At 51.7% G+C, this 20,407-nt stretch overlaps 1 protein-coding gene and 1 long non-coding RNA gene across 5 annotated transcripts in view; one reads left to right on the top strand and one right to left on the bottom strand.

The window, feature by feature from the left end:
* The window catches only part of CTDP1 (CTD phosphatase 1), a 56,874-nt gene extending 50,731 nt beyond the window's left edge, over nucleotides 1-6,143 (bottom strand). The window contains exon 1 of one of the 4 annotated variants that reach the window (XM_086683292.1): nucleotides 5,484-6,143. In XM_086683292.1, coding sequence (XP_086539418.1) covers nucleotides 5,484-5,788 — 305 coding nt within the window. In that variant the 5' untranslated portion in view covers nucleotides 5,789-6,143. The remainder of the gene's footprint in view (nucleotides 1-5,483) is intronic. The other 3 variants (XM_086683291.1, XM_086683290.1, XM_086683289.1) reach the window with 3 other exon arrangements.
* A 2,162-nt stretch (nucleotides 6,144-8,305) lies between these two features.
* LOC147575721 (uncharacterized) lies at nucleotides 8,306-20,192 on the top strand. The gene is made up of 3 exons (XR_015242686.1): nucleotides 8,306-9,285; nucleotides 15,899-16,623; nucleotides 19,561-20,192. It is a non-coding gene; the product is annotated as an uncharacterized LOC147575721 (long non-coding RNA).
* The last annotated feature ends 215 nt before the right edge of the window (nucleotides 20,193-20,407 follow it).

Genomic DNA, 20,407 nt, shown 5'->3' with positions numbered 1-20,407 from the left:
CCCACAAGATGCCTTCGTTCCAAAACTCGACACCTCTCTCTGATGTAAAAGAGTCACCCATAGCGTTCAAAGCTCAAAGCTCCCTATAGTGAATACGAACAGAGAATTTTCCTATTTACTAAATTTAGACACGAGGTCTCCACCTAAATTCACCCTGGCAATGTCTGTCACGTTACACCTGACACAGACGTGGGATCAGCACAGGCGGGTGAGTCCACACAGCAGCGGGAGGAGGTATACCATCATCTGAGGCAAAACAAAACGTCCCTCAATCTTCTCAGACTACCCAAGTCAGAAAACACTAACGTGCCGCATCTAGCAAAGAGGCCCCCAAGCCAAGCAACGTGACAGTAGAAACCCACCACTTGTAAATCCATACAGGGTGCCGAGGCCACACCTGCCAGGCGAAGGGGGGGGAAGTGATTAAAAACACAATACAATACGGTCTCCACACACAAGGGAGGAGCCACGTGTCTTCGCAAAGACGTTTCCGGCAAACGTTGACCAAGGATAAGGTAAAAAGATGCCGTGTGTGGCCGCCGAGCCACCCCAGCTGGTGGTGTGCCCCTCAAGACCAGCTTCTGGAGTTAGCTGCAGCCCAGGAAGGAGAGCGGGAGAGCTGCACACCGGACTGGACCACACGGGACACACACACACTGCACAAACAGCACATGTGCCCGAGTGCAGCACATGACGACTTGTGACTGTCACAAAGGACGGAGACGTGTGGCCAAGGCAACGAGCTGTCTGTCCCCCACCCCTTTCCCATTCGGCCACACCAACACTCACATGTGGCCCAGGGGACAGCAGCTCGGAAACATCTCGTCCGAATTGAAAGGAGGGTAAAGAGACCCTATCTTCTGTCTGAATTAAAAGGTCATTCAGAACTGTCTTGCGGGGTCAGAGCGGAGCTCAACATTATCGGTGGACTTCTTCTGCATCTTTACAAGCGCTAAAAGGATTCTCAAAAAAAGTAACGGATGCCCAAGAGAGAGGGAAAGAGTATTTTTAAGAGGTAACAGTAATGCCCTTTTTCCGTACATGATTTCATCTGCAGATACTGATGCGAGAGGGATGAAAGGCAGGCAGTGACCCTACTGTTTCTACCCTCAACCCAACAAAGAGCCAACACCACCACACCCTGCGGGGAGGGGCATGCTGTGACCTCTGGAGAAAACACTTCACCCGGGAGACCAGCCCCAGAATGTCAAGTCAGTCACCAGTAAATGCTAACTTTCCTGGTCTGTCCTTGAAAAAAATCCATAGGAAAATCACGACGCAATTCCTAAAGAAGTAATTTTTCCCGAAATACACAAATATCAAATTCTTCCTGAAATTTTTGCACGCATCAGCTTTTGTGTCTGGTCTGATGGGAAGGTCCGAGGGCACAGGAAGAGCACAGTGTGAGGAAGCCGGGCACCCTGACTCTCTGCTGGCGGAGCCAGCGCTATCGCAGGCTGGGTCTCACCTTCCGTCTTCCTGCGACAGGCCAGGGCGGCTCACAGCCCTCCGCCAAGCTCTAAACACGGAGCTCAGCACACAAGCGCGATGGGCAAAACGTCACTTGTGCGCCCGGATCTCGGTTCCCAAATGTCAGTCTCCATTAAAAGGAAGCACGATTTCTTGGAGAATGGGGTGATTCCAGAGCTGGGGAGCAGGAGCCTAAATACCATCGGTGTCAGAAAACACGGCCACGCGCCGACCCAAGGGCCTCACCAGAGGAGTCAGCGTGAGGGGCTCCCGCTGGCCAAACCTGGGACAATCGGAGCACTGAGAAAAAATGGTAGTAATGGACTACAACCCATTGAATAAAACAAGAATCCCAGAGTCTACACTGTTAAATTAAGGGTTCTTACAGTAGAAAGCCAACCAGAAATGGAGAAGGAACGACGAAAGGCTTGAGAACATCACCCCTGGACAATCCTGGTAAAAAACAGGAAATTCAGACAAGAGTCCTCAAGATGCCAAAAATGATGGGCGGCCATTTGATGAGAGAACTTAAGATATTTACTGAGTAATAAGGTATCTCTCACAAGATGCTCAACGATTACGACGGGAAAATTAGTAACATTTCACCGGAACAAACCAGAACGGGACAGACCGAGGCTACCTGTCGCCCGACAGGCCTGCTCGGGACACGCACAGGTACGCAGGCAAGCCCTGCCCAAATGCACACGGCGATCGAAACGGAGTCAGTCTGCAAAACCACCAGCTGACGAGAAGAAAACGGAGGACCAGACAGGAGAACCGCTCGAGGCCAGAGATCCAGGAGCTCAGATGGCGGAGCCTGACACAGGACCTGTGTTCTTTCGTTTCCAAGGACATTACTGGCCCATCAGGGGAATCCAAAGAGCAGAAAATAGCCCGGCATGGATGTTATTTCTGATTCTGGCCGCCGCACCGTGGTTAGGTAAGAAAATGTTACTCTGAGGAGACATCTGCAACGTCCTCAACTTGAGGAAGATACCGCGTGTGAGGAAGAAGGGTGAGCAGCTGTGGCAGCGTCCTGACCTGTGGGACAGCCGCGTGACACCTGGAGGATTCCTGGCACCATCCTCGCACCTTTTCTCTAGGTCTGGAATTACGTCCAGCAAGGGGCAAAAGAGCACCCTCGCTCTGATGGTGAACACCGCAGGAGCGGGGGAGGTGCCGGCGACGAGGCGGAGCGGCGGTGGTGGCCACAGCGTCACCCCGCTGTCGTTCAGGCTGGGCGCACGCTGAAGTCAGAGCGGGGACACAGCTGCTTCACAGAACCTCGGCCACCTGTGGCCTGGCGACGGAGCGTGCGGTTGGAAGAGACAGAACCCACAGCATCCGAAGAAACTAAAATAGGAAGACTATCCATTCTCAGTGCCCGCGGCAACCCAGAGTCAGCCACTCAGGTTCCGCGAGGCACTCTTTCTAGAATTCTCTCAAAACTGTATGAGCTTCCAGTGGGTCGACTACGAGTTATTAGACAAAACTCCATTCCTCTAACGTGTTTTAAAAGCAAGTGCTCCCCTGTACCGCTGGGCTCAACAGGCTGGGAAGGACTCACAGAATTTCAGCGTCGTCTCCAGTCCGCACCTCAGAGGGCCACCAAGGTCTTCAAAGCAGCATGCCAGCAATCGTAACTGCTTCCGGTCTTACAAAGCAACAGCCCCCTCCCCACCCCCCACCCCGGTCTCCCCATGTTGGTCCTGCCCCACCACCAGACTTGTTCCCTGAGTATTTCACACATCTTCCTCTGCAGACTTCAACACCTCCCAGTGAATGACAATGAACATAAAAGGAGACAGGTCGAAAAGAAGGACGTTAGGTAAAGTAACAATTAATAGACTGAATTTCTGACAGCGGCTTGTCCTAATGTTTTCAAATCAAAATAATTGTGATCCACGTGACAGTTACAAAGACAGATGTGTACTCTCATTCTGTCTCCCTCCCCACACTGGCACCCCCTGGATGAAACGTGGCCTAAGGAGAGAGCGGCAGGGAGGAGGATGTAAACGTGAAGCCTCGACAAGGCAGCTTGCTGGGTGTGCCAAAGCCCCTTGGGACCCCAGCACCCTCCCTATCTGAGAAGAAAGGATTCGGTTCCTACCTCTACCTGACAGCAAGCACAAAAACGTTCCTCCTACTACTGGCCAAAACGATAATCTAGTGATGAATTCAGGCACACCCAGAAGCACTATTTCTAAGTTCCTAGAACTGACTGTTCGCTGCCTGAGAATAACCACGGACGTGGATGGGACGAACCCTGCTGACGCCAGCGAGGATGAAAACAAGGACAACGTCGAGCAGGTGAGCCTGGCTGTGCCGGTGCCTCACCTGTGCCCACTCACCCCTGCGCGCCAGGAGCAACACTGTCATCGGGTCCGCAAAGAGCCTTACGATGAACCACGGCAGTGAGACACCCTAAACCTCAAATGCCAAAAACACACAAGAAAAACTCCCTACTGAGAACTTGTCATCAGGTACGTTTCTTTGCTGACTGGTGAGATTAACGTGCTGGGTTACTCTGATTTGCTAGTCTGGCTGATGGGATCAAAGCATTACACATGGAGCTTCTCACTGACTAGTCCCCGGCCCGCCTGGGCCCTAACGGCCTTTTGTGTACAATGGGAGGAACAGAAAGACCAGGGCCTGACTTGTCTGGGCCTCAGTGGCCCTCTTTGTATAATCAGAGTAAGACCAGGACACGAAGAGCCCTTCACCTCAGGAACTTTCTACACAGCCTTCTACACCAGCACTGGGCTTCACCTCCACAACTATGGGCTCATGAGTTTATACGCCCAAGCGGCGGTCAGGTGAACTCTGACTTCAAAGTAATGAGGACAGCAAACCACAGTGTGCCATATACACACAGCCCAGTGAGCTCCTCCCTTCCAAAGGAGGCCGGCCAGACGGCTCCGGGGAGGGTGCAGCCCCGAGGCAGCTCCCATCCCATCCTGTCCATGCTCACTGGGCAGGCGCGGGCACCTTACCCATAGGCCAAGGACCAGAGTGCCGTCTCCAAACAACGAGTGGGGAGAAGTGCACACAGGAGGAGGCTCCTGGGGTTGGGATGGAGGCCAGTCCTAGCCCATCCTATGGAAGGGGAGCAGATTCTCAACAGATGCACAGGCAGTGCAAGCCACAAGGAGAGGGGCAGAGACCAGAGCACATAGCACAACTAGAGGGCCAGACTGTGCCCAAGGGGACCAGCGCCTGAGATGTCCTGTGGCCCTCGCAGAAGGAAGCTGTGAGCCAACCACTACAGCAGGAAGCAGGAATGGTCACCTGCCCCGGTTTCTGTTCCAGACAATAAAAACAACCACATGAGTCATGTGTATGTACACACCATACCCACACACCAGCCCAATCTCAGAGCACAACACTGGTAAAGTCGCACGAGGTGTGGGTGGACAGGTTTGCCCCCTAAAAAGAGAAAGGTCCCTTTATGTGATTAAAACGGAGATAACCAACAGCTAGAGTCTATCCGAGGAAAGCGTACTAGCATATGTACTGTTTTGTTACCCTAAACTAATTGGGCTGCGGCTGCACCCCCCTGAGCTATGATGCAGAACTGCACCCGGCTTTACAACCGCGTTTCTCAAGGTTTACGAGAAGCTAAAGATGTGCACCCCACCCCCAGCCGTTTACACTGCGATGACCAGCGTGGAGCGTGCCTGATCGTCCCGTGCTCTCTGGGCAGTTAACCTACAGACGCGGAGTCCTGCGGGGGGGGGGGGGGGGGGCACCTATCACAGAACAGAATACGCCTACTTCCTAAAACTGCAATTTTAGCAGCTAAAACGTTTTAAGTCATGCTTCGGAACGGTTAAATCCCCACAAGTAGTGACTATCGTCCAGCTTTAGAAAGACACGCAGATGCACAACTGCGGTGTGACCCACCCACTAAAGTTCTCCCCGAGCTGTCCCTCTAGCTTCGGCACCGGGGACCCCTTCCTGCCCAGTGCCCGGCCCAGGACCCCTCCAGATCCCGCTCCTCCGACCCCACTCACCCGGGGGCCACCACCTGGCCCGGCTGCGCGCACAGCTCCCGCACCACGCCGGCGCGCTCGGACCTCAGCCTTCGCTCGGCTCGCACACAGCCCCCGGAGCCAGCGCGGGCAGGGGCGGGACCGGCGGGCGGCGCGGAAGCGGCGGCCTCACACACGGCCAGCACGGAGCCGATACGCACGGCCGCGCCCGCCGCCACCTTCCACTCGAGCAGGCGCAGCGGCCCGGGGCCCGGGCAGCGCACCTCGGCCACGGCCACCGGCGGGCCGCCCTCGGCGGGAAGCGGGCCCGCTGAAGGCGCCTCCATCGCGGCCGGGCGGGGTCGCTGTGGAAAGGGAGGCCGGGCGGGGCGCTCAGGGCCCGGTCCCCATCGCGGACGGGCGGGCGGGCCGGCGACCCCGGCCCAGGCAGTGAAGGCGACGGCGCTGCAATTCGCGCTCCGGCACCGGCTTCCACCCGCCGCCCGGCCCGCGCCAACTTCCGGGACAGCGTCTGACGTCGCGTGACGCTACGTGCGTGCGCCGCGGGGCCCGTGTGTAAACACACGCCTACGCGCAGCCCGGAGAAGCGGCTGCGCCGGCCGCGGATGCCGGCCGCGTCCGGGGCCGAAACATGTTGTTGGCCCGGCCCGGCGGGAACAGCGTGGCCTCGCCCCATGTGCCCCGGCGGCGTGGGCCTGCGGGTCCCGGCGTGCAGCGCGCGCCGCTGCCCAGAAACCCCGGCATGCACTGCGAATCTCCACCCCTCCCGGCGCGCGCTGGGTCCCGGCATGCCGCGCGCCTTCCCCCCTCCCCCCCCCCCCCTCCCGGGTCCCAGAACTCCCTCGGTGCGCGGAGGCCCAGGGTCGTTAAACTATGAGTCCCAGCATGCAGCGCGGGCTGCTCCCCGCAGCCCAGTCACGTGCCGAGGACCCTTTTGGAGACTGCGAGTCCCGGCATGCAACGCAGATATCCGGGCGCTGCGGGCCCGGCATGCTGTTCGCCACCCGGGGTCAGAGGGCGGTGGGCGCCCCGCCCAGGTCGTTGCCGAAATGCGGGGTTGAAGGCGCGGGTTGGGTCACCTGGCCGGTGTCCGCGCGTGGGCGGACCCCGCCAGCTGGGCCCCCTCGCGCGTGGGGCGGCAGAGGACAGAGGAGCCAGGCAGCCGCGGCGGAGGGGAGGGAGAGCGAGAGGGAGAGCGCGCGGCCGCGGGACCCAGCCGGTACCTGGGCACCACTCGCTCCGAGTAGCGGCATCCCTTCCCCAGGGCACTCTGTGTGCTAGGACGTAGCACAGTGCTCAGGACACGTAAAAGGACTGCAATCAGACCACGCTCGTTCTCCAACCCCAACGAACGTCGTCAGGAGCGCGCTGTAAAGGCGCGGACAGGAGTTGTGTCTTTGCAAAGTCAGCTTTGCTCAGTCGTAAAGCAGTGGTAGCCATTGTAAAGCAGGTTCAGGATTCCAAGCTCAGTGACGTTGCGTTACACGTTGAACTTGGCTTCTTTCAAGTCACGTAAAGTGACAAAAGAGAACAAGGGATAAGAAGTTTATGCGTCAACTGCAAAGCCGGTTGAGATGAAGCCTGGGTCTGGTTCGAAATGCGTCAGCGGTTCACGCACGCCGCTCACTCTTCGAGCGGAGCAAGCATCCCCTCCGTTCGGAGAGCCATGGGGCCGAGAGCCATAGAGCATCCCGGGGCAGCGCTCAAGCCCTCAGACGTCGGTTTTATTTGGGCGCGGGGGGTGGGGGGAGCGCCAGCGTCTGGAGAATCTGGAGGTTGGTTGCGGAACTCCTACTTTTCACAGGAATTTAATCAGCCTTAGGTCTTTCCAGACCTCCTCCGGTTCTTGTGATTCTCGGCGCCTGGTTCTTCCAGGTTCCATGGCCTTGTGGGTTCTCAGGCCTTAGTTCTGCCAGCCCGTGCTGGTTTGGGTGAGCTCTGCTCTCGGCTGCTTTCCTGATTGTATCACAACTTGGCATGAGTGACGCCATCTTGCACTCTAGAGAACTAAGTTAGAAATCAGCAACAGAAGGAAACCGGGGAAAGTCACAGTTGTGTGGACGTTAAGCAGCGGTCTTCCGTAACTAACGGGGCAAGGAGAGAATCATGAGAAATAAGATGCTTGTGAATGAAAATAAAAACCTATACTAAAGCTTGTGTGCTGCCTGATAATGCAGCGCTTAGAGGGAAATTTATGACAAAAACACCATATTAAAAAAAAAGATAATCTGGAATCTAGCCTTTGGCCATAAGAAATGAGAAAAGCAAACTAAAAAAGCAGAAACAAAAATATTGATTAGGGCAGGAATAAATAGAAAACAGAAAAGCAGTGGGGAAAAACTTACAAAACCAAAAGTTGGTTTTTTGAAAAGATTAACACACGACAAAAACTTTAGCTGCATTGACCAGGTTAAAAAAAAAAAAAAGAGGAAAACTCTAATTACCGAAATTAGGAAAGTGAAAAGAGCACTACTGACTTCGCGAAATTAAAATGATAATAAGGGAAAAATCTAAAAACTGTGTGCCAACAGACTAGATAATTTAAGTGAAACGGATAAAGTTCTGGAAAAACCAAAATACAGAACTTGAAGAAGAAATAGAAAATATGAGTAGACGGGGCGCCTGGGTGGCGCAGTCGGTTAAGCGTCCGACTTCAGCCAGGTCACGATCTCGCGGTCCGTGAGTTCGAGCCCCGCGTCAGGCTCTGGGCTGATGGCTCAGAGCCTGGAGCCTGTTTCCGATTCTGTGTCTCCCTCTCTCTCTGCCCCTCCCCGGTCATGCTCTGTCTCTCTCTGTCCCAAAAATAAATAAACGTTGAAAAAAAATTTAAAAAAAAAAAAAAAAAAGAAAATATGAGTAGACCTGTAACATATATAGAACTATTGCCACTTTTTCTGAGTGTTATAAAAGGCCTCATGGACTCCAGAACTTTCAAAGAGGGTGTTCTATGTCAGTACTTTCTCACTCCTTGGTCCCCACCTCTGATCCTGCTAGTGGTCTCTAGAAGCTTCTTTCAAAGCTCCTGAGTCCTCAGTCGTGGTCAGGTGTTGAAGGAAGCCACACTCCTCAGCAAGATAGAGCTATTGTGTTTTTTCCTCTGGTTATCCGAGAAGCAGATACACCTCACTAAAAGGTATCATTTTTCTAGAATTAATACAGTCTAGCCTTGGGGTGAAAGCGTACATTTTCTACTAACGTGACTTTCATCCTGGTCCTTAGAAGATACCAACACGTTTTTCATATTGTTGCCATGGGGGGCTGCCGGCTCTACCCAACCCTACTGTGCAGGACAAGAGCCACACACGGTGTGGACTCCATCGTGCGTACCTTGCAGTGGTGGCATTTTTATATTTTTCCGATTGCTGATGAAAGGAAGCGACCCTGCCTCCTCACCGTCCTCGGGCCACTCCAGCTGTCACGGAAATGTGCTCTTTCGGGGTCTGGCAATTGCGAGTTCTCCAGCCCCCGCCCTCCCCAGATGTACCCAGTCCTAGAAGCCTCAGGAGGTCAACCTGCAGTGTTCCAGGTGCTATCTCAAGGAGATCCCCGGGACTCACTTCGTGGGCCCCCCAGCCTCCTGCGTAGGTCTGACGGGCCTGGTGCTCTCCATGGGGCTTCTACAAAAACACATCACACGGCGCCCAGGATTGTTTTCACTGGTGTGCCGGACGCTGTGTATCCAAAAAGCACAGAGCTAGAACAGCCTTTCTCCCGTAGGCACACGGGGTGAGGGGCTGGTCGCCTGATCGCAGTCAGCCTGATCTGGGGCACGTGGAGGCCGAGGTCCGGCTCGGTCCGCTTCTGGGTTCGGAGCATCTCCGAGGTGAGACGTGCCGCATGCTCTCATAGGCCCTTCTTGTTCGTGAGGGGTCGTTTAGTCGCAGTTACCACAACTGCAGGAGGTCTCCCGCGTTCTTGCAAGCCTGGCCACACGGCCAGGACGCGCATGCTTCCCTAGCACCAAGCAGATGCCCTGTGTTTGGGGCTCCTTTGTTTCTGGTCGATCGCATCAGCACCCCCGCCCCGACCCCTTGAGTATCTTCCCTTCTGTGTCTCTACCTTCTCAGACGTGGGCCAGACTCGCCAACTGCCTCACGGACAGAAGGGGCCGCGATGACAGTGTGCTGAAGAGCGGCTCTTCCCTCTTCGGGATTTCCTCCCTTTCGGCCCTCTTAGTTTCTAGAACTTTCCGGTGTCTTTTAAGATACCGTGTTTGCAAGATTGCCCATTTCCCCCATATTCTTGCAACACGAGCGATGGCTGGTTTCTGCCTACCTCACCCCCACTGGAAGGCCACCAATGGGTTTCTAACAGGAAGCGGGGAAACGGGACGAGGCACGAGGACCGTCACGGCGGGGGCTCTGGGGGGACCCCTTAATGGAACGCTTTGTGACAAAAATGGGAACAGGACTAGGATGTTTAAAAGTTGCTGACGTCACCGGTCAAAATTCTGACTTGGGTTTTGGAGGGGACCCGAGGCCAGGAGTTTTGCTCACCGGGTTGTTCCGACGCGCGGCAAGGTTTGAGAACCACCTTTGCGGGCCGGGGGTCGTTACTGTGTGTTTTTGAGCGAACGTGCGAGCTTCTGTGATCCGTGCTTAGGGCTTCGGCACTGCCGGCCGCTGAGGGCAGAGTGAGCCTGGAGGTAGAGACCCCACGCCTGGGCCATCTCGACGGATGGCAGCGGTCGCAGGGAGACTCGCCGAGTCACAACCACCAGGTCTTGTCGCTCGCTGGGCACATTAGTGAGGAGGAGGAGACCAAACTGGCCCCTGGAAGAAGACGCATTAACTGGGAAGGGAGACCATGAGCTCCCTTGGCGTCTGTCAGGTCTGAGCTGCGCGGACACGTGGTAGAGGCCGCCGGCAGGTGGGACAGCGGGGCCGGGGGTGCAGATTCCTGGGGACACCCGGCAGTGAAGATGGCGCTAAGGGCAGCGTTTCTCGTGCGGGAAAGGTGGCCACAGCGATGCAGGCAGAGAAGGGAGCGGCCGGTGGGGTCCGGGGCCGTGGCGAGTTCCAGTGAGATGGGGGCTGATGTCGCCCGCAGGGAGGGAGCTGGCCGGCTGCTGCGGTCTTTCTGTCTCACAGACAGGAGTGGGGGCCGGGGAGCGTAGGCGGGCATCGGAGATACTCCTTACCCAGTGCTAACATCTAGTAGCCTTTACTTGGATCCCTTCCTTCGTTCTTTTGCCCCCCATCACAAATTAGTGAAGTGAGTGGTTTCCAAAATCTACGTGTAATCCTAAAACGAGCCCCTCGGCCAACCTAAATCTACAGCGTTATGAATATCATTACGGCTGCCTGTGCTCCCGTCAATCCCATCCCACCCCGATTCCCTCGATGTGCTGTTTGTCACGCTTCCTTTATGCGGGGTTTTACCGCGTGTGCGTGTGGATGCGGTTATGCTCGCTCTCGTGGTTTGCAAACATGCATCACATATGTAGGTTGTTCCTTTGTCTGTGAATGGCTTTCTCATTCATCATAACGCACCCAGAATTCATCCGCATTGCTTTATGTGGTTATAGTTTGTTCACTGTGACTTCTCTATGACAGCTCACTGTGGGGGTGTGACAGGATGTATTTAGCATTCTCTTGGACACTGGGGTTGTTTTAGATTCTTAGGAAAAGTGCTGCATGTCTCCTGGTGCCTCTGAGCTAGTGTCCGAGGGTGAAGCTGCTGAATCCCAGGATAGGTGATGCAGATAGGGGGCAACCCCAGCCCCTTCCCTGCAGCGGCTGCCTCAGCGTGCACGCCCACCACGCCCTCGGCAGCTCTGTGCCACGCTTCCTACTCTCTGCCAATCTGGGTGATGGTCTGTGTGACGACCAAAATTGTAACATGATCCCATGCAGTAACGTGCGGGTTAGCCTGAATTCTTCCAGTAGCCACTCGGGCTAAGTCATTTTTCCTACTGTTTACTGGCCTTTTGTCTGCAATGCCTATCCGTGCTTCTCGATCACTTGTCTATTGGGTTGTTTGTTTTCTTATGGATTTGTATAGTTCCGTATGGCTTCCGAACACCTTTGTTGTTTATATGTTACCCACATCATCGACCAATGTTTGGCTTGTCTTTTAAAAAAATTTTTAAAAATGTTTCTTTTTGAGAGAGAGAGACAGTGTGAGCAGGGGAGGGGCAGAAAGAGAGAGAGAGAGAGAGAGAGAGAGAGACAGAATCCGAAGCAGCTCCAGGCTCTGAGCTGTCAGCACAGAGCCGGACGCGGAGCTCGAGCTCACAAGCTGTGAGATCGTGACCTGAGCCGAAGTCGGGTGCTTAACCGACTGAGCCACCCAGGCGCCCCTGGCTTGTCTTTTTTATTTCCTTTATGAAATCTTTTGATGAACAGAATTTCTTAATTTTAGAAATGTATTGCCCAGCTTGGGATCATAAAGATAGCTTCCTTTTTAACTTCTAAAAATCTGTAAATCTTTGCTTTTCACAGTTAGGTCCTTAAATAAGAAGTGGATGTTTGTACGTAGTGTAAGGTGGGTGATGAGACTTCTTTCCCATGAGGTGACCAGTCGTTCCAGCCCCACGTACGGGAGAACTTACCCCACGCTCCTGATCTGTGATGCGTCTCTGGCATACAGTAGGCCCCCATTAAGTGCGCAAACCTGCCTTGGACATTCTGTCTTGTTTCTGTGATGCATCTGAGGTTCGGCAGGCCCCCATAAATGCACGAGCCTGTTTTAGGTGATCTGTTCTGGTTCATGGTTGCACTGGGCCAATATTGCTGTCGCTTCGCGGTAAGTCGTGGTATCTGGGAAGTTTCTTCACAAGCTTTGTGGATATTCTGGGCCTTCGTTGTTTTGTAAATTTTAGAATTAGTGTGTCGGGTTTATTGGCAAAACCTGGTAGCGTTTTGATCAGAACTGCATGGAATCTATAAGTCAATTTGGGGTGAAGTGACATCTTTGTGACTTGAGTCGTCCCGTCCACAAACACAGTTAATCACTCCATTTATCTAGCCTGTCTTTAATGTCTTTCAGTGAGATTTTTATAATTTTCCCCTTATACGACTCGCACATTAAAAAAAGTTTATTTATTTTGAGAGACAGCCTGAGTGCAAGTGGGGGAGGGGCAGAGCGAGAGAGGGAGAGAGAGAGAGAGAGAGAGAAAGAGAGAGAGAGAGAGAGAGAGAGAGAGAGAGAGAATCCCAAGCAGGCTCCATGCTGTCAGCGCAGAGCCTGACTTGGGGACTTTTCTCCATCTTTTTATTGTTGACTTAAATTAACCTCATTAGGGTTAAATACGATACTCTGAATGATACTACTTTTTTGAAATTTAAGGCTATTGGCGTAATTCCAATATAGGGTTAATATGTGCTTTCAAAGAGTGTGTATCCTTTCCTTATTTGATGCAGGGTTCCATATCTACCCAATAAATCGGGCTTGTTGAACGTGTCCGTCAAATCTCCTAGGCTTACATATTTTTCTGATCGACTAAGCCGTGGTTGAGAAAGATAAGTTGAAATCTCTTGGATGGTTGTGAATTTGCCAGTTTCTCCCTGGAGTTTTGTTACCTGCACGTGTGTGTGGTGTGTGTGTTTGTGTTCATGTGTGTGTGTGTGTGTGTGTGTGTGTGTGTGCGCGCGCGCGCGCGTAGAGAGAGTGGGGGGAGGCTGTTACTAGAGGAATTCACATTTAGAATTTTTATATCCTTGATGAAATGAACCTTTTTCATTGTGTGGAGCCCTCTGTACCCTGAATGATGCGTATCATTTTTTTTATTAAAAACACTTTTTTTAATGTTTATTTGTTTTTGAGAGAGAGAGCAGAGTGCGAGCTGGAGAGGGGCAGAGAGAGAGGGAGACACAGAATCCGAAGCAGGCTCCAGGCTCTGAGCTGTCAGCACAGAGCCCCACGCGGGGCTTGAACTCACAAACCGTGAGATCGTGACCTGAGCTGAAGTCGGACGCTTAACTGACTGAGCCCCCCAGGCGCCCCAAGGCTTATGTCTTAAAACATATTTTGTTTGAAGTACTACGATGGTCGTAACTTTCTTTTAAAAAATGCTTGCCTGGCATATTCTGTTACTGGTAGCGTTTGTACACCTTAAGTTTACGTGTTTATCTTATAAACGCAGTCTGGCTTAGACTTTTATGACTTAGTCTCATAGTCTCTATCTTTTAGCTGCTCAGTCCAGCATGCTTATATTTAACCTCACGTTCCTATGGGTGTATTTTCTCCTCTATCATCTCTTTTCCCCTTTGGTGGTATATTGAAATCTGCTTTCCTGTCTTTATTTATTTTTTCTTACTCCACTTTTATTCTTTTGTTTATCACCATTGAAATTTTACTTTGTGTTCCTAACTTAGTAAGTGTGGAGCTAAGATTCCAGCCAGTTTCTTTGCAAACAATACACGGCCGTAACATACGGTTCCCCTCTAGATTTACGCGCTGCAATTGTCCAGTGTTTTGGTTCTGTGTTCTTATGTCCCCGCATTAGGCACTGTTATGATTTTATAGACCGTGTTTGTTTTGATTTGACATATATTTACCAGTTTATTTGCTCACCATGTTTTCTTATGTTTCGTGTCTCAGTCTTTTCAAGTAAGAGACCATTAGTTAGGAAAGAGAAACATTCCAGTGGAAGGGAACTGGTTCTGTTAAAACAACCGATATCTAACATATATCTAAACTATCTGCGTGATGTGTCACGACCTGTGATGCGACGCTTACGCAAACTCTGCTGCGCGTCAGCCAATCATGACCTGCTCACGGGACTGGCGCCCCCTTCTTGGACCGCACCCTCGCAGTCCCGACCCACGCTCACACACCCCGTGGCATCTTCCAGGGGGCCTTTTATACGAACCTTTCCGGGAGCACTTCCTAGCACTTCGGAGCAACGAGGTAATCACGGCGTCAGAAATAGGCCGTGACCCTTCCCGCTTCTTTTCTTCACTGTCGTGCTTCCCGGGGACGGAGATGCGGTCAAGTCTGGGGCTGGCTCCGCCGGAGTATCTGTGGGATTATGAGTCTCGCGACAGCCCGCAGAGTTAGAAGATTCTCTCAGATTCTCACTGGGTGTATTGATTACAGCAGGCGGACGTGACATTGAAGTCTTGTACTGTTTGAGTCTTCCCCTCTGGCTTAGGTTTAGCTTTTTGAATTACTATTTCGAGTCAGGTGTTGAGAAAACATATTTTAGAGTGAATCTGATGCTCTGAGTCACAGGTTTTCATTTAAAGGCCCACTTTATCGGGTTTAGAACGAGACAGTAAGCCTTTCTCCCAGCTGGAGAGTTTGCAGGCAGCTCGTGGCTCGTGTGGGAAAAGTACATATTTTGGGGAAAGTAAGCATTAAACTTGTTTGACTTTACATCAGGAGATGGGTGTAAAAAAGGCTTTTAAAAGAAGACTCTAGGCTTTATAGACTGAATGTGGTTAGTCCGCGCAGCTTATGAGAGGGCTTTTCTGTTTATTAAAACAATTCCTATGGGGTATCAGTGCTAATTTATTTGATGATTGGTTTAAAAAGACTTTATCATTTCGAGATGTGTGCTGAAATATTTACAGATGAAAGAATACGGTTCCTGGGGTCAACTTCCACAGACTCTGGCAGGAGGCGTGGTAGGTGTGCCCGGAGCGAGAGCAGTAAAGAACATCGTTTTGCACACGTTCTGAAAACTTTCATAATAAAAAATGTTAAATGTCATGTTAGAGGAAATAATCTTCCTGTACGAATTCCACATGTAATTTATGTACAAATTACCTTCTAATTTGCTTCTCCTCTCACGACTGCCAAGTTTCCATTACAGCCACTGGAAAGAGTTTCTAAAAAACAGGTCCCAAGATGAGCATCTTAGGGTAATTCAAAACAGAGAATGGGGTGGAGTCATTGCCTGTCAATTCATTCTCTGTTTTGAATCCAGCACAAGGTAGATATGAGGGTACACTACAGGGTTGACAGAGTCCTTCGTAGAAAGAAATCTCTCTCCAGTGACTCTTTACGATGTTGTTTTGTGTTACATTTTATCACGAGGACCATGAACACCCCCGATTTCAAGTTCTAACCCACTGACCTGCGTGTCTGTCCTTACGCGAACACCAGCTGGCCTTGACGGTCGCAGCTTTACAGCGAGTTTGAAATCCGATAGTGTAAATTCTCTAACTTTGTTCTTTTTCAAAATCGTCTTGGCTCTTCTAATAGGATCACTGTGTCAATTTCTACAAAAAACATGCCAGGATTTTGGTAGTGATTGTAGCAAATCTATAGCAGTTTGCAGGGAACTGAAATATAAATAATGCTGAATCTTTCCGTCTGTGAACACGGAATGTCTCTTGATTTGTTTAAATCTTCCACAATTTCTCTCAGCGACGTTTTGTAGTCTTGAGTGAACAAATCCTGCACTTCTTTTGTTACGTTTAATGCTAAGTATTTTATTACTTTTGATGCTGTTATAAATGGAATTGTTTTCTTAATTTAATTTTCAGGTTGTTGATACTGTGTGAAAATCGGATTGATTGTTTTGCAGAATGATCTCGTATCCTGCGGTCTTGTGAAGATAATCTCATTTATTAGTTCTGGTTGTTGTTTTTTGTTTGTTTTGTTTTTTTGTGGAAGTCTTAGAATTTTCTCTACATAGACTCAGGTCATCTGTAAATAGTTTTGTTTCTTCTTTTCAATATTTATGGTTTAATTTCTCCTGCTTTCTCTCATTCCCTCCCTTTCCTCCTTTCTCTGAAGGGATGTGGCCATTGCTCTGACTGAAGCCCCCACACAATGCTGAGTAGAGGTGAGGTGGTGGGAGCAGACCCCCTGGCCTTGCTCACAGTTTTAGGGGGGAAGGCACTCAAGTCTTCAAAAACTATCAAAAACTATCGCGATGGGAGCTTGTAGGCTATTTGTTTTTATGTGTCCTTTACCAGGTTGAGGACATTCCTGTCTTTTCCTGGTTTATTGAGAGTTGCTCCTTAAAAAACTATGAATAGATATTAGATTTTGTCAATCATTTTTCCGCATCTACCGATTGATCGATTTTCAGATACTCACCCAGTCTGCACTCCCGGGATCAATTCCGACTGGTCATGGCTTACAATCCTTTTTATATGCTTCTGGATTCGGTTTGCTGATATTTTGTGAAGGGTTTTGTGTCAGTGTTCATCAGAGATGCTATGTGAAGCTTTCCTGTGATGTTCTGTCTGGCTTCGGCCTCGGGGTGATTCACATGGCCCATTTCCGAGGCCCCGGTTTCCCCACAGGAACTTCGATGCTCAGCAAAGACACAAGACGGTGGGTTTCGTTTGGCTCATTCGTGTCTTCGTAGCCGCTTGTCCATTTGTCTTCATCGGCACAAGGCTGTCCGTGACGTTCCCATACCACCCTTTCTGTGGTTGGGAGAGACCCCTCCTCTCCGATCGCCGGCTTTGCAGTCAGACCTCCTCTCTTTTCTCTTGGTCGCAGCTCAGGGTCTCTGGGTCTTAGCACTGCTGACGTCGTGGGGGCGGCCCCACACGTTACAGCCTCGCTGACACACGAGTGGACCTGCAGGGGTGAGGTGTGTTTAGGACCAACCCCTGTGGGGGGGGGGGGGGGACGTGAGACCTGTCCCGGGCTGTCAGGGCTGTCCCCAAATGCTGCTAGCGTCTTCCTACCTGCCCCGCTTAGACTGCAGGTGTGGGTCCCTGGGGCCGTGGGTCCCTGTGGGTGTGGGTCCCCTGTGGCTGAGGCACTGGGGCCGGAGGGGCTCGCGCGGCTCGGGCTGGAGCAGGGCGGCTAAGCCCTCCTGGGGGCAGATGGGGGGCCGGTGCTTCTGTCTCTCCAACGAGGGCCCTTTCTCTCTGAAGCTTACACACGAGGAAAACTAGCAGGGCCGTGAAGACACAAGCTGTGACCGTGGCGGATTCTCTCCAGATCTCAGGGCCGTATTTCCAATGTGTTTTTGTGGGATCACGTGCCCCCTCCCCCTTGCTGGACAAAGAGAGACTGGTGGTGTCCTCCCTCCCCGAAAACGTGCTGTGCGCACGCGGCTCTGTTTTCCCCGTACCCACACCTGTAGCTGTGTGAGGCCGGGGCTGCTTCTCAGCTGGAAAATTAACATTTGAATCCTAAATAATAATAATTATTGTTGCTGGTTATTTTGAATCCGCTGACAAGGACCTTTACAAAATAATTGCACTGATCAATCCCCTATGAGTTACAGGGGAAGGTTCTGGAGTTGGTGTGTGATGAGAACATTAGTGGGGATTCTGTAATGGTATTCTGTTTAGCAAGTGTAATTGTGAAGAATATGTCATGTTAAAGCGCCTGACGTAGCGTCTTGCACTAACTAACACATGGTTTCCATCAAGCGGCAAACGTTTCTTAGCCTCCCCTTAGAATGAAAATCATAATTTAACCACACCCACAAAGTCCGCCGCGAAGCCAGAGCAAAGGCGTGTGCTGCACATTTCCCATCTGTGCTTTTGCCGCTTGAAAGCACGTTGTAGGGAGAGCGAGAGCCTTAAAAAGAAACAACTTTTCAGAATGTTGGCTAGAAGACTCTGGGGAAATTGTGTCTAATGGGAGCTGTGGATGTGGTTTACAAACACACAAATAAAAAAATCCATTTCTACGTTTAAGACTTCCGGTCCCTGGAATATAGACCCGATATCCACAAGACAAAGCACAGATAAAGACACCCTCGCCATGCTGTAGACAGTTTAACATCCCAGAAGGTGAGGGTAGTTTTCTCTTTCTGCTCTACTGGATACTTCCACGAGACTTCTTTTGTAAAAACTGAGATATAACTTGTGCCGTGTAATTCGTCCTTTCAGAGCGTAGGGTTCAGTGGGTTTTAGTACGGTCACAAAGTCACGCAACCGTCACCGCCAGCACGGGTGCTTTTTCTTCCCCCTCCCCCTCCCCAAAGGAACCCCCAGGCCCTCACCGGGGCAGGGCTCACGCCCCAGTGTGATGAGAGGTGACCACCACCAGATGGAGACATTCCTCCAGCAGATTCCGCCGGGCCCCGCGCCGCGTGGGGCTGTCCCGGGAGCACTGAGGTTGGTGGGCTTCTGCGGGCTTCTCCGAGGGCAGGCACTTTCTCCAAGACAGTTTCCCAAAGTTGCTACGCTGGATCCTTTGGTTGTACAAGAGGCTCATTAGGTAGCATTTGGACAAACGTTCTTAATTTTTACTTACTATGTAGTTACTATGTGTTTGAATATGTAACAGAAAAAAAGCCACATTAAGCCGGTGGTAGTGTTTATTTTACTTAGGCTAAGGCTAAGTTAAAAAAATAATTGGGGCTCCCGGGTGGCTCAGTCGTTTGAACGTTTGGCTCTTGATTTCGGCTCAGGTCGTGATCCCGGGGTCATGAGATTGAGCCCTCGGTCAGGCCCTGCGCCGATCATGGAGGCTGCTTGGGATTCTCTCTGTCCCTCTCTGCCCCTTCCCAGGTTGCACACGTGCTCGCTCGCTCTCAAAATAATTTAAAAGGTGATTAACGTTTATTAAATAGCCGATAGCACATCTGACATGTGGACATGGCCACCGTCACGTGGGGTGCTCAAGCATCTGAGGTTTGGGGACGGTGCTGGGAGAAGGATTGTGGGAGGCCTCGGTAAAAATCCCTCAAACTCAGGGAGAAGGGGGATTCCATTTTCAGAAACGTGTAGAAATCATCCTCCCTCCTGCTGGTCAGCAGGGAATGATTCCAACTCCTTTGCTCTTCTCCCAGCCTCTGAAGCGAGAGGGCTTTGATTTATTTCGTGCTCTTGGAGAGCTGTGCAGGGGAGAGCGGCCCCTCAGTAATTTGGAACTTCCTCATGCTGCTAATGCAATCAGGAAGCTGGCCCTTTATAGAATTAGAGGCTCCCGGCACGTGCTTGGAGTTCCTAACCCTGTCACTCCGCTCACAGTGGGAACGTGGGGGGTGTGGGGAGGCTCTTTGGGGGCAGAGAGCAGCCCGCGGGCTTAGCCAACGACTCTGAAACCTGGAAATCGGGTGTTTGGACATAAACCGCCGTAGGTGAGTCGCTCAGTGTTCTGCAAACTCTTTCTGTGGCGTGCCCTCGCCTCCGCTCCCTGCCCGAAGAGTCCTCAGCTCTCAGCGCCTGATCTCATTTTAGTGACAATCCTGTGAGCTGAGAGGTTTTATCACCCCATTTTCTAGATTAGGAAGCTGACATCCAGAGCGGCTGTAACTAAACTGGTTCCTGGAGTGAAGGCATCTGGATTCTGGTCTGTGACGCCACAATTGTCTGGACGGGTTCCACCGTCTCAGGACTGTCTGCACCCAGTGACACAGCGTCCCTGCTTGTACGACGCATACACTCAAGCTCCTGTCATGGTGACCGTCAGCTTTTTGGCGGGAAACCCGAGACGTCGTAGACTTCTCCATGTCACAAAGAGTTGGATTTGGGGGAGGGGATTCACATACTGAGTCATTGCCTTTGTCAGGAGGACAAATTGTGGTGGGATAGAGTCACAGTGCGTAAGGGGGACCTTATTTCCTGCTTGACATGCTGGGGGGAGGGGGCACCTGGGTGGCTCAGTCGGTTGAGCGTCAGACTCTTGATTTCTGCTCAGGTCATGATCCCAGGGTTGTGAGTTCAGGCCCCACCTCGGGCTCTGTTCTGGCAGCGTGGAGCCTACTTGGTTGGGATTGTGTCTCCCTCTCTCTCTGCTCCTCCCCCACGCATGCTCTGTCCCCCTCTCTCTGTCTCTCTCTCTCTCAAAATAAACTTAAAAAGAAGAGAAATATTTGTTGAGGACATAAATAAATGAATAAATCAGATAACAGACATAGTATCTGGTCTTAAAGAATGAACAGGGTGATACGATGGGGCATTACCTAACCAGAGTTTCACACACAAGCTGGCGTGGCCCTGCCGTCGTCCATGGTTCTCTCTGGCTGCCGAGGACCCCGCAGGTCCGGGAGACCCGCCCCGTAGGTTTCCCTGTCCGTGCTCTTTCCTGCCACCACACGGGGGCACAATTGGACCTTTGAAAATTATGTG

Source organism: Puma concolor, chromosome D3 (genome assembly GCF_028749965.1).
Source record: "Puma concolor isolate L17-30 chromosome D3, mPumCon1.1.hap2, whole genome shotgun sequence".
Lineage (NCBI taxonomy): Eukaryota > Metazoa > Chordata > Mammalia > Carnivora > Felidae > Puma > Puma concolor.
This window is presented reverse-complemented; position numbering and strand designations above follow the sequence as displayed.